This window comes from Rhineura floridana, chromosome 8 (genome assembly GCF_030035675.1).
Source record: "Rhineura floridana isolate rRhiFlo1 chromosome 8, rRhiFlo1.hap2, whole genome shotgun sequence".
Taxonomy (NCBI): domain Eukaryota; kingdom Metazoa; phylum Chordata; class Lepidosauria; order Squamata; family Rhineuridae; genus Rhineura; species Rhineura floridana.
This window is the reverse complement of record NC_084487.1, coordinates 55,426,237-55,439,764: the sequence shown is the minus strand read 5'-3', so window position 1 is coordinate 55,439,764 and position 13,528 is coordinate 55,426,237. Positions and strand designations below refer to the sequence as shown.

Genomic DNA, 13,528 nt, shown 5'->3' with positions numbered 1-13,528 from the left:
GATTCAGCACCAGGAGAAAAACAGAATCTTGATCTGCTAGAAACAAACACTATCATATCTCAGCAGTTAAATGAAGCTGAAAGTAAAGCTCATCGTCTTGAAAATGAATTTTACCATGTAACTCAAAGTCTCAGAGAAAAAAATTTGCAATAAGAAAATATTCAAAGGGTTTTAAGTCAGGTGCAACATCAAGTCAAGGAACTTGAAAATACACGGCAAGCTGAAAAGAATCCCATGAACTACATTGTAAAACAAGGGGTCCAACTGCAAAGTGAAAATCTTGGACTGAAGCAGCAACGTGAAGATATTAAAAAGAAGGTAATTAGCAAAGAAAAAGTACAAAGGGCTGTCCAGGGCAGACTCAAAGATTTTTCAGTAAACCCAAGAGCTGATACTGGAAAGCAAGTGCAGATGAAAGAAAATATAAATAAGGGTGCCATCCAACTTGCATTTAAGCTGAGCTGAGGGGAGCTGTGGATCTTTAAGAGAAGTCTGAATGAAGGCTGTGTAGGGGACCCTGGGCCCTCCCCCCAAGATAGAAATAAAAGCAGAACAACTTACATTGCTCTTGAAGAGTAGCCGCCTCTTCCAAACATTCTTGATCTAATCCTAATCTTGCCTGAGTCTGAGCCTGAACCTGACTCTGACCCTAACCAGACCCTAAACGCTAAGCTAAACCCCAACCCTAACCCAAGCCCTCCCCCCAAAATAAATAAAAGGAAAAGGAAAATAAAAAATAAAATTAATGAAAATAAAAATAAACAAAAGATGAAAATAAACTAAATGAAATGAAAATAAAACCAAAAGTGAAATCAACCACGCCTCTCCTTCTCTTTCCTCTCTAATTCCACCAACGCCCGCCAGACACCTCTGCTTGGGGGCTTTTAAAGCAGTAGCAAGAGATGTCACAAGGGAGGGTGGGTCACTGGGACCTTGACAACCCACCTACCCTGGCAGGGGGCATGGCCTGTCCTGAGTCTGGATATTTCTTCACAATTTGGAGGGCCCTCTTTTCTCTCTGCCAGCTGGCTTCACCATCTCTCTTCCTTTCTCTAGCTCTTTTTAATAATCAATCCGGTTATTCTCCCTTGAGCAACATTTCTAAATGGAGACCATCCCAAACTCCCTTCATAGACTGTGGAAAATTCCATGGGCTGTAACTCAGGGGTTGAGCAGCTGTTTTGCTGGCAAAAGGCCCTGGATTCAACCCCTGGCATCTCCAGGTAGGGCTGGGAAAGAAAGACCTGGTGTGAAATCCTGGGGAGCTACTGCCAGTCAGTGCAGACAATATAGACTTGGTATAAGGCAGCTTCCTCAGTATGTTCCTATTTTGCCATTTATCCTAAGAGCAAGCAACCTTCTTCACAACACATGAGGTTTCATTCCTTTCCACAACTGACAACATGGAAAGTCCTTGAATATAATGGCCCAGGTAAAATGGATCTGGAAAATTTCTACCTTTGCAAGGAAGTCATTGGCGCCACAAATTGACTGGCTGCCCCAATGCTAACTGAAAGACATCCTCCCAAATTTCATAGGCAGAAATGGCTCACTTTTTAGCAATCCTGCAGCAAAAGACATTGTGCTTGGAAAAAATGAGGCAGCCAGTGTTGCCCTGCAAGGCTGACGCCCAATGCATCCTTTCCTGGGAGGTAGGCCCACTGAGGGCAGCAGGACCTCTTTCTGAGTTAACTCGCAGGGGATCCTGCTGTGAGCTCTTGTTGCCTTGAGCTCCAGCCCACTGGCCCGTTTGCCTGGCGCCAAGTTTGCTCAGTAGTACAGAGCCCCTACTTTGAAGGCAGAAGGACCCAGGTGCAATCAAGAATCTCTTCTTCCTCCCACCTTGACAATAAAAAGGGACGGTGTAAAAGCTGGAACGGAACGGAACAGGCTGGAACGGGCCCTTTATAAAAGAAATTGATGCCAAAAACACTGGGATGTGTTAGAGTCACTTTAGAACAACATTTAGGAACAAAAACCATTCCGATAGCATTTTTGATTAACCCTTTAACAACCAAAATGCCCTCCGGAACGGAATGAAACAGCCCGGAATGGCAACTTCCCAGCGAGCCAAACCTCCGAAATTCACCAGTCCTACATTACTACATGGGATGCATGCAATAAGACACAAAACTTCCACAAAAACCACGTTCCAATACCCGTTCCGGGCTATAATAGGCTTTTACATAAAACAGCGCAGAACGGTGACTTCCCAGCGAGCCAGACCTCCCAAATTCACCAGTCCCACATGACTACATGGGATGCATGCAGTAAGACACAAAACTTCCACGAAAACCATGTTCCAATACCTGTTCCGGGCTATAATAGGCTTTTACATAAAACAGCCCAGAATGGCGACTTCCCAGCGAGCCAGACCTCCCAAATTCACCAGTCCCACATGACTACATGGGATTCACGCAATAAGACACAAAACTTCCAATAAAACCACGTTCCGATACCTGTTCCGGGCTATAATAGGTGTTTACATAAAACAGCCCAGAACGGCGACTTCCCAGCGAGCCAGATTTCCCAAATTCACCAGTCCCACATGACTACATGAGATTCATGCAATAAGACACAAAACTTCCACGAAAACCACGTTCCGATACCCATTCCGGGCTATAATACACTTTTATGTAAAACAGCCCGGAACGGCAACTTCCCAGCGAGCCAGACCTCCCAAATTCACCAGTCCCACATGACTACCACTGGTGACAGCCCTCAGTAAGCTGCAAAATGGAGCAGGAAGTGGCTGAGGAAGCCCGTGACACAATGGATAGAGGTGGCCCCACTCAGGCCAATGGGCCCCAAAGTTTATACCAACTCCAGGATCCCTTTTCTTCTAGAGAAGCAGCAGCAATACAGCTGCAGGGAAACTAGCACTGCAGCTTTGCCTCATCAGATGAACCACGTCTGCTCTTCTCAAACATCCTTTTCAGGAGACCACTGAAATCTGTAAGATTTAGGAATAAAGCAGAGCATATCTTCCTGTCCAACTTCCTCTCTTTTTCTAATACTACAGCTGACTTATAGAGGCACTTCATTGCTCCAAATCTTTCTGAAGTATCTCAGATCTACTAGCTTGTTTGATGTTTTTTGCTTCCACCCTGGCATTTCTGTTTCAAGTCTTAAAACAAAAAAAATACATAGCAGTCTCAAAACACCACACAATGTAATTACATTATATTTATCTATGTTTTGACAGTAAATTTTCCTATAATACATTACATATGACTATTTAATATGTATTAATCCTCCATTTCATAATATGCTTAGAAGTACAACTTCAACATACTGGCAAATTCTTTTATCTCTGTATATGGTCTTCCAATTGTTTTAATTGTTGATGACTTTTCTAAAAGATCTTGTACCATTTGAGATGCTTCTTGCTCTTTAGCATCCATAGCATTTCTGAAGTCATGATTACGTACTTCACAGTGACTACGTTGTTCTTCTAATTCCTTCGGCTGAAAACACAAAGCAGCAAAAAGAAAAATAATGGCTGTAAGGCCAGGCTTGACAAAGTGTATGCTCATCTGATTGTTTCCAGTTGACTACAAAATTAGAACAAGGTGGCAGTGAAGTAAGAGAAAGAAGGTAATTTCGTTTTCCCCCAGTAGTGCAGTAGTATCTATTATTAATTAAACTTGTGTATCATATACCCTAAAGCCTCTAGGCGACATATAACATACAAAATTGGAAATACAATTAAAATTGATAAATTTTACATAATATAGATTATATACATTACATTAAAATACACAAGTGCATCAAACAGTATATACTTTTAAAGCCATCTAATTTGGTGGCCATCACTACATCTTGTGAAGTAAATTCCATAGTCTACTTGTGTTCTCTATGAAAGACTTCCCTTTCCGTGAATGCAAGTGCAACTCTTGGATCCAGTTAAATTTAGAGCTGTCTGATTAATTCTTAGCTGACTAACGGTATGAACGTGATCCTCTCCCTCCCTCTCTCCCCCCTGCCATGCACAGGTATGTCATCTCAATAATGGCTATTGCTTTCTGCAGTTTTTATAAACACTTGTATTAAAATAAATGGTAAAATGCTTTAATCTATCTGATTATAAATTAATAAATATTGTAATCCTAGTTAAAACATTGTCTGTTTCCTCAACCTTCACTTCCATATATCTGCAACCAAATCTGCCATACACAGCTAACTGATGCAAATTGTATAGTTGGCAATATTCTTGTATAGATATGTAAACATTATCTGGGTTAGATTTTGAAGAAGTGCTAGTTCCCTGTTATGAATTCAAGATTTCTTGTTGGTCAGGTGGAAGGGCTTTCTCACCAGTTAGAGGTTGAGTGTACGAGACGTACTCAGTGGGAATCTGCCAGCTCTGAACTATCAAAGAAAACAAAACTGTGGCCTGAAGTAGAATGCCGAAAATGCAAAGGACAAAATGAGAAATCATTGGATTTCTCAGCCCTGGTCATGTGATCACCAGTTAGCACTTTGACTAATTATGGTTGTCCTACTGTAGTGTTGCTTTCATAAAATCTGGGTGTGACAAGAACATTACTTCTCAATTAATAATATAAACGACCAGTTACTGTCCTGATAACTGAGCCATGAATTGTTCAGGGCAAATGACCATTAGTAGGGAAAGGGAGGGAGAGAAGCAGCAGGGGGAATAAAATTGACCTATTCACACTCCTAATAGCGTTAGGATTAGAGGGGGGAACTATGCCATTAGAATTAAAACATTTCTCCTGTTACTATCTAAGGGAGATTTTACATTTGAGGAAGGGAACCTTTTTCCTTTCCCACTTTCAGAAAGCCACCCTTCTCCCCCCCCCACACACACTCTAATGCAATGAATTAATCAGTTTTGGGGTTGACAGCCACCCCTGAATCTGGGTCCTTAGCCTTGCACAACATAGCGGGAAATTTCAGGGGGATAGGAAAGCAAAAGGATGCCCCATTTTTCTGACCCTCCCCCAAGTCTGCTGGCCCACCCCATTAGCCTGGAATAATACCACAAGCCCCTGCTCTGGGCTGATTTGAGCATTGAAAAGGAGCAGCCATGTCAGGGGCTGGAGAGATTACACAAAGTTTTGTTGTAGGATATCACTGTTATGAATTTAAATATATCCATTCTTGGTCAGTGGGGTAGTGGAGCATACAGAAATGGGTTAAGTCCTCCTGGAGGCACAGTTGGAATTTTGGGGGGGAAAGACGGTGGCCAGCTGGAAGGTGAGGGAACCACCCTCTAACTGCCAGTCTTAACTCTGCCTCCAGCGAGTTAACTGCATGCTCCTGTATTTCCATAAGGGATACCGGGGGGGGGGGAGGAGTTTTTGCTTTTCTTCAGTTTACCTGCTGCCTTCTCTTTCTAATCCCGCCCATCAGTGATAAGATAGAAGACAGAGGGGAGGAGAAGGAGCTATTTTCTGCATCAGCATCTACAGGCTCTTTAGTGGGGTGGTAGCCGGGAGTCGTCTCAGGCCCCTACCTCACTCCACGGCTCTCCATTTTCCCCTTTGCACAGGAGAGCAGAGCGGGGAGGAGATTTGGTGTTTTTTTCTGGTGGGAGGTAGCCAGAAGCTGCCCTCGGCGAATCCGGGGGGTTGTTTCCCACCATCACCAGCTCTCCTCAGTGTGGGAGGTAGCCAGGAGCTGTCCTAAGCCCCTTCTGGGATTTTCCCGCCATCACCAGTTTTCCTCGGCGGGGAAGGGAACCGGTACTTTTGGCAGGAACAGACCTGCATGATCAAGTAACGTCTATTGGCAGCTCCCACTTGTTTCCCCAGGGACCCAAGGGACATGGGTTTTTTTTCCTGAGAGGCCCCTGCGAGGTCACCCAATGTAGCCTCCCCAAAAAACCCCTCATGGCTGGTGAAATGGAGCAGGGCCAGCAATCTTCAATGGAGGAGGAGGTCATGTCCCTCAGTGGGGGGGAACGCTGCCAGGGGGTAGCCCTCTCAGCTCCTTAGCCTCAGTGGCAGGTGCCGTGTTACATTCTCCTTCGACAGGGGGGACCACACCACAGGTTCCACCTAAGCAGGGAGAGGGAGTGAACACCCCAAGAAAATCAGGCATCATCATTCAATTGAGGATGGCATCTTCATCTATGATGGCTTGGATTAGTAAGGCTACGATGAGGGAGACGGGGGCTTCCTTTGCCAAGCCTTTAGCCTTCTCCCGCAAGAGGAAGCAACCCAAGCATGGCACGGCGTGCTTACTATCGTCTTCCTCCAGCTCAGTCTCCTGCTCCATTTCCTCATCCTCAGGCACCAGCCCAGTGAGAGAGAAGGGAAGGGGCAAACGCAGAAGGCTTCGCAAGTCTGAGGTGCAGAGCAAAGTACATGCTTCCAGAACCTGGAGTCCCTCCAGAGTCTCCTCTCTTAGCCCTGATCCCTTGGGGTGATATCTTTCAGATACAGAGGAATCAGAGAGGGAAGAGGGGAATTATCTGGGGAGGATACCCTACCTCCTCCTTCTATCCACAAGAGGCTATATATGCCTGATACCTATCCTGTCCTCATCACCAAAGCCATGGCATGCCTTCAACTGGAGCTACCCAAAGAGGTCCCCACCCAAACAGAGGTTATGGAGGAGGGGCAACAAGTTTCCTCAGACATCTTCCCCAGGTTAGAGGAAAATGTCACCAGCATTCCTTTCCCTAAGTTCTTTAAGCACATAGTCAAGGAGGAATGGGAGCAACCAGCCAAGCCCAAGAAACCTCATGTATTGTCTAGGAAGCTATACAGCTTTCCTACTTCTGTTATGGACAGCTTGAAGGTTCCATCCATAGATGAGCCAGTATCTGCCTTAGGGGCCAAAACAGCTATCCCTAAGGAAAGGGACACTTTGTCCGACTTGGGTAATAGGCATAGCAACTCAGCCCTTAGGCGTGCGCAAGAGGCTTTGGCTCTTTCCATGAGGGCATCAGCGGCTAATTCCTTCCTAGCCCAAGCAACAGCGAAATGGGCCAGGGAGCTAATGGAGGCAGTCTCTCCTGATGCCAGACATGTCAGGGAAAGTCTTACCAAGCTAACTAGGATTGCTGAATTTCTGGTTGATCCATCCCTGAACAGCCTGCAGTATTCTGCATGTGGTCTAGGATACTCTGTGGTGGTGAGGCGGAACATCTGTCTTAAGCAGTGGGAGGAGGATTACCATTCCAAAGTCAGCCTGTCCATTCTCCCCTACACAGGAGGACAGCTTTTTGGCAAGTCTCTGGATCGCCATCTGGTGGAGAGCAAGGATAAGAAGTCCTTGCCCATGGCTAGAAAGAAGGAAGAGAGCAAGACTAGAAAGAAATCAGGTAAATCCTTTCGTCCTAAAGGTTATCCCTCCACATATGGGAACAACAGACAGTACCGAGGTTCCTGAAACTCATCATGGAACACTGCACATCAGCAGCATCAAGCCTCCACGACAGGCAGAAATTTCAGCAGACAACGTCAGGCTAAGCCCAGCTCCAAGCAGGCTCAGTCATGACACCGTAGTCCCCCAAGTGGGGAGCAAGCTGCAGTTCTCCACCAGTGCTTGGGCAACCTCCACATCCAACAAATGGGTATTAGAAACTATTATGAAAGGGTATTCCCTGGAATTTTCAACCATTCCCAGAGAAAAGTGGAGATCAGTGTGACGCCCTTCCCTGGCTCTCCCTGTCAGGTTCCTACCTGCGCATGGCTACTGCCTGTCACTAGGCACCACCAGGGACTCCACCAGTCCGGACTGTCCTTTTTTATGGTTTCTCTCCCCGCTCTAGCACAGATCTCAACAGATCCCCCTGCTAGGCAACCACCAGTCACGTCCTAACACTAGTATTCCCAGAGACTCTGAATACTGGTATTGTTATTCTCTTCACCACTGCCACCATTTGTTACAGTTTCCCTTCAGACGTGGTCATTACCTTACCCTCCCTTCTGGTCTGTGAAACCCCAGCCAAGGATCAGGCCTTTGGTAAACCAAATTAAGTATTTATTAAAGATAACAAAGCTAACAAGATTAACAAGATTTCTTCTTAAGGCACATAAGCATATGGTTTTACTCAATACTAATCTGAACTCCACCCCCCTCCTTCTCCACTCTCTCCTGGCAAACAACTCTCTCAAACCCCACCAAGCAACCCACTCTTTCTCTTCTCCCCCCAGATTCCACTCTCCCTCTTCCTTTTATACGTTCAGCCATTTTAAACACTCAGCCAATCATCTAGCATTCTACTGCCCATTCACTCCCCCTCCTCTTTCACTCCACTTACCATGTATCTTCTAAACAACAACACTTACCATATATACATTAATATAGGAACATCACAATCAGCGCTACCAGTACACAATCCAGAAAAAAGACAGAGAACCCTAGCTGCCATAACTCATCACACTGACATAGGCACCATAGAACCAGTGCCAGAAATTCAGTGTTCCTCTGAGATCTTCTCTGTGGTTTTTACGATGCCCAAATGTAATGCCGACTTCCACGCCATCTTGGATTTTAAATTCCTGAATTGATTCATCCAGCCCAGGAAATTCAAGATGGAGACACTCTGGTCGATTGTGGAAGCTATTCAGCCTGGAGACTTTCTGGCCTCTACAGACCTCATAGAGGCATATCTCCATGTCTCAATCCTGCTCCAGCATTGCCGTTTTCTGCACTTTGCCCATGGCCAACAGCAATATCAATACAAGGACATGCCATTCAGACTCTCATCTGCCCCTTGAGTTTTCACAAACCCATGGCAGCGGTAGTGGGATATCTGCACACTCAAGGGGTACGCGTGTACTCCTATCTCGACAACCTTCTGGTCTGAGCACCGTCACTTCAAGGGGCAAGACAGGTGGTGGCAATTACCATCAACTGCTTAGAAACCCAATTGTTTTGTCATCAACGGGGCCAAAAGCCATCTGCTATCAGTGCAACGTATACAACATCTGGGGGTGGTGATAGACACAGTGCAGGCCAAATTGTTCCTGTTGGCAGACAGGATATGCAAGATTCAGGGTCAGCTCCTTGCTTGTCTCTGCAGCAACCAGGTCTGCCTGAGGGACTTAGCCAAGCTACAAGGCTCCATGATAGCAGCCATTGACTCAGTCCCCTGGGCACATTTCCATTCCTGGGCGCTACAATGGCTTTTGTGCCTTACAAGATTGTACAGCGGTGGATGGGCTCCATGTTAGTAATCAGAGAGGTGAGGAACTTCCTGTTGTGGTGCTGTCATCAACCCAATGTGCTGAAAGGGCTTACACTCAGGAATCTTTCAGCCACAGTCATAACCGCAGATACAAGCCTTTTGGGATGGGGAGCTACATGCCTGACCCACTTCGCACAGGGGAAGTGGCACAGACTGGAGAGAAAACAGTCAACCAACTGGCTGGAGCTCAGGGTGATCAGGCTGGCACTCCAGCAGTTCTTACCCGTTCTACCCCAGGCCCACAAGTTGATCCGAACTGACAACGTCACAGCCAAGGCTCATTTGAATCATCGGGGGCATGAGGTCAGGCCCACTTCAGAAGGAGACCAATCTTCTTTTCCAATGGGCAGAGCAGCATCTGGTGTCCATATTGGCAATTCATGTGAAGGGGACTCTGAACACCCAGGCAGATTGGCTGAGCAGAGAACAAATTCACCTGGGCGAGTGGGTGCTCCACAGAGAGGTATTCCGTCATTTAGCACAGAGGTGGGGCACCCCCTGCATAGATCTTTTCACCTCTGAGAGAAATGCACATCTAGACAGGTACATGTCTCAGTACTGGGGGCCCAAGACTCAGGAGGTGGACGCTCTCTCACCCACCTGGCCCTGGAGTCTTCTGTATGCTTTCCCACCTCTGCCACTCCTGAACAGGTTTCTGCACAGGGTCAGAGCTCTGACAAGCCCAGGCAGTGGTCATAGCTCCAGACGACCATGGTTCTCCAACTTAGTGAAACTCAGCTCTGCCCCCCACAGAGGCTTCCCCAGAGACAAGACCTTCTCTCCCACGGGCCATTGCTCCACCCAGACCCGGACTGGCTACCGCTACACACGTGGAGTTTGAGCGGCACTCACTGAAAGGGGAAGGTCTATCCGATAGAGTCATCAACACCATATTGGCTTAGTACAGGGCCTCCATGCAAAGGATTTATGAGACCACATGGAAGCCTTTCAACCAGTGGTGCCGGTGCAAACAGCTGATGGACAGAGAGTGTCATGTAAAAGTCATCTTAGAGTTCCTCCAGGATGGCCTGGAACAGGGGTTGGCTCCCAACACACTGAAGCAACAAGTGGCAGCCAGGGCAGGTTCTAAAGGGCGGCCAGGTGTGGCACTGGCCCGAGGGCCCCTGGAGCTACAGAGGTCCCTCAGGGGCCCCTCCGCTCCCCTTCCATGATCCACAGCAGGAGCCATGGATCGCAGGACAGAAGGAGCTTCCAAGCTGCCCACCATCCTCCCGCTTCACCTACCTTTCTCTCTGCTGTTTTTTGCAGTGCACGCAGAGTTGCCATCAATCAAGATGATGGCTGAGGTTTCCATAAGAGGCTGAAGCCTCTGTCGCCATCTTGGTTGATGGCAGCAATGTGCGTGTGTGCGTGCCAGCAACCAAGATGGCGGCAGAGGCTTCAGCCCTTTGCGGAAACCTCGGCCGCCATCTTGATTGATGGCAACTCTGTGCGCGCAGCTGCAAAAAACAGCAGAGAAAGGTAGATGAAGCGGGGGATAGCAGGGGGATGGCGGGCTCGGAAGCTCCTGTCTTGTGATCCGCGTTCCTGTTGCGGATCGCGGAAGGGGAGCGGAGAGGCCCCAGGCAGGCTGGTGCCCAAGGGCCCCGGCATGTCTGGAGCCAGCCCTGGTGGCAGCGTTGGGCAGTGTGCTTCCCTTGGTAGGGGGTTACTCCTTAGCTAAACATCCTAGGATCAAACATTTCCTAAGGGGAGCATCCATTCTCACTCCACCCACTCTACATAGATTTCCCTTGTGGGATCTGCCTTTGGTACTCAAAGCCCTCTGCCTTCCACCTTTCGAACCGACCCGCTCCTCTTCCCTAAAAATACTCACCCTTAAGATGGTGTTCCTGGTGGTGGTAATTTTGGCTAGGAAGATGGGAAAAATCAGAGCGCTTGCCTCCCAGGAAGACCTTTGCACGTTCCATCCCAATAAAGTGGTACTCCGACCTAATCCTGCCTTCCTCCCCAAGGTTAATTCGGTGTTTCACAGAGGACAGGATATTACATTGCCCACTTTCTGTCCCAGTCCATCCCAAGGAAAAGGAATGGCACAAGCTAGACGTCAAGCGCATTCTCAAGGTATACCTTGACCGGACTGAACCCTTCCATAAGATGGAGTCTTTGTTTGTTTTGTTCAAGAAGGGGGCTCAGGGACGGAAAGTGTCCAGAACTACCATTAGCAGGTGGGTCAGGGAGTGTGTGACCCTGGTGTATCAGACTAAAGCTAGTACCCTGCTGCAGGGCATTACTGTTCATTCAGTCAGAGGAGCCACTGCCACAGCGGCACTCCACAGGAAAGTGCTGCTGAAGGAAATCTGCAAGGGGGCTACATGGGCACAAGGAGGATAAGTTTGCCTCCACTGACGCAGCCTTCGGCAGGAGGATTCTTCAGAGAGTAGTGGCCTAGGCCTGCATCCCCCCCAGGAATGTTAGGTTCACTGGTAGGGTACATCCCATTCCTGTATGCTCCACTACCCCACTGACCGAGAATGGAAAGTTGGCCTTACTATGAAGTTTCATTCTAGTCAGCGGGGAGTGGAGCATACAGTTCCACCCTGCAGGGCTGCCTAGGCCACAGGGTGAGAAGGACCTCCTCTCCAAAGTCCCTAGGCAATTCGTGTTCACATGGTAACCAGGATAATGTAGGGAGGGCCTCCCATGACATCCTTCTCTACTGTCTGCTATTGTTCTGTGTTCTTTTATTATCCACGGTTCATATATTTGGTTTGTTGTTTACGATATTTCGGTGGCCAGCCTCGCTGGGTCAGTTTTGTTACATCTGGCAGCTAGAGGGTGGTTCCCTCCCCTTCCGGCTGGCCACCATCTAACACTTTCCCCCCCCAAAAGTCTGATTCTGCCTCCAGAAGGAGTTAATCCATTCCTGTATGCTCCACTCCCTGCTGACCAGAAGGACACTTCACAGTAAGGCCAACTTTCCATTCTACTGTTAAGTACTCCCCTGCCTCTGAACATTTTACAGTGCTAATGAGAGATTATCAGAACCCAATTGGAGGCCCTTCAATGATTGCTACAAGAGCAATTATTTACCTAACAACAGATTTGTGAGAGCCTTTCTTCAAGTCATGCCTCTTATAAAAATGGTTCAGCTGGAAAATCCTGGCAGCAATTTAGCATTAAGTAGACCTTTGAGCCTTGGAGGGAGTCATGAACCATACTGAAAGTGAATTATTTTCAAAAGTATCAGCTGAGTAGGGGAGAGTGAGTGTAGCTTGGGGAAAATGACCTCACAGACCAAAAGAAAACCCCTGGTAGCCTAATGAGGCATGTGGGTCATAGGTTCCCCACCATTGGTCTAAGACCTTAGCATATTTTATCTCCTGAGATGATCCCATTAAGCTAGACATGGGGAATCTCCGTCCTGCAGGCCAAATTAGAATGAGGAGAAGTATTAATTTGGCCCATCATGAGGCAGCCTTCCCCAAACTGCACCACCTGCCTCACACTTGACTGCATGTGATATCAGGTGTGGGGCAGGTAATAATAATTGGGAGCTGTAAAGTGTACAAGTGGGGGTTAGATTCAGCGCAGCTCCGATGAGATCAGCTGCACTTGGGAGTTCCTGATCAGAGTGCAGGCAATCCCTGCTGTAAGTTGGAATCTTCCCTTGCAGGTGCAGCTTCAATTGAAGCTGAACTTTGAAGGGAAGAAAAGAAAGCATTGGAAGTACAGTTAGAGTGACTTCCTGATTTTCTCTTTTTAAGTTGGGTCAGAGTGGCCCATAGAGATTGGGCAAGTTCAGGATCCATCCCACATGTTGGATCCTGTTCCGCACGCTTGTAGTAAAAGAAGAAATGAGTCATGGGAATCACAAGTGGGAAGAGTGGTAATGCACTCATATCATGCTTGTGGGTTTCCTAGAGTCATCTGGCTGCCCATTTTGAGAACAGAATGTTAGACTAGATGGGTCTTTGGCCTGATCCAGAAAGGCTCTTCTTATGTTCTTATCTGTCACTTTTTTTTAGTCATCTGTATCCCTGCAAGCTCAAAGAAAACAAATTACCCGGAGGTAGAAATGTGGGCTCCCATCCTCCTGTGGTATTTTCTGCTTGGAGGGAGGAGCCTGTGTCTGTTTAATGTGTCTCTGTTTAATATGGGGACTGTAGGGATGGGCAAGAATTTGAACGGAATCTTTCACATTTCAAGCTGAATCTATCAAATTTGCTTTTTCCAAAACAACATGAGAACAAAACTACAGTCATCCTTCGAAAGGCACATTTATTTGAAGTTTGCAATGCCGTTCCCCAACCAAACAATGTTTACAAACATGCATATATTAGGAAAAGTGTGCATAAAAATGAATATATATAAGTGAAAATAACATGTAAAAATCAT

At 47.1% G+C, this 13,528-nt stretch overlaps 1 protein-coding gene across 1 annotated transcript in view; it reads right to left on the bottom strand.

Moving 5' to 3' along the window:
- CCDC38 (coiled-coil domain containing 38) overlaps positions 1 to 5,795 on the bottom strand; it is a 47,214-nt gene extending 41,419 nt beyond the window's left edge. Inside the window, exons 1-2 of the mRNA XM_061582733.1 lie at positions 5,733 to 5,795; positions 3,296 to 3,467 (exon numbers count right to left, since the gene is read on the bottom strand). Of these exons, the coding sequence (XP_061438717.1) occupies positions 3,296 to 3,467; positions 5,733 to 5,795 (235 nt within the window). The remainder of the gene's footprint in view (positions 1 to 3,295; positions 3,468 to 5,732) is intronic.
- Positions 5,796 to 13,528: the final 7,733 nt, after the last annotated feature.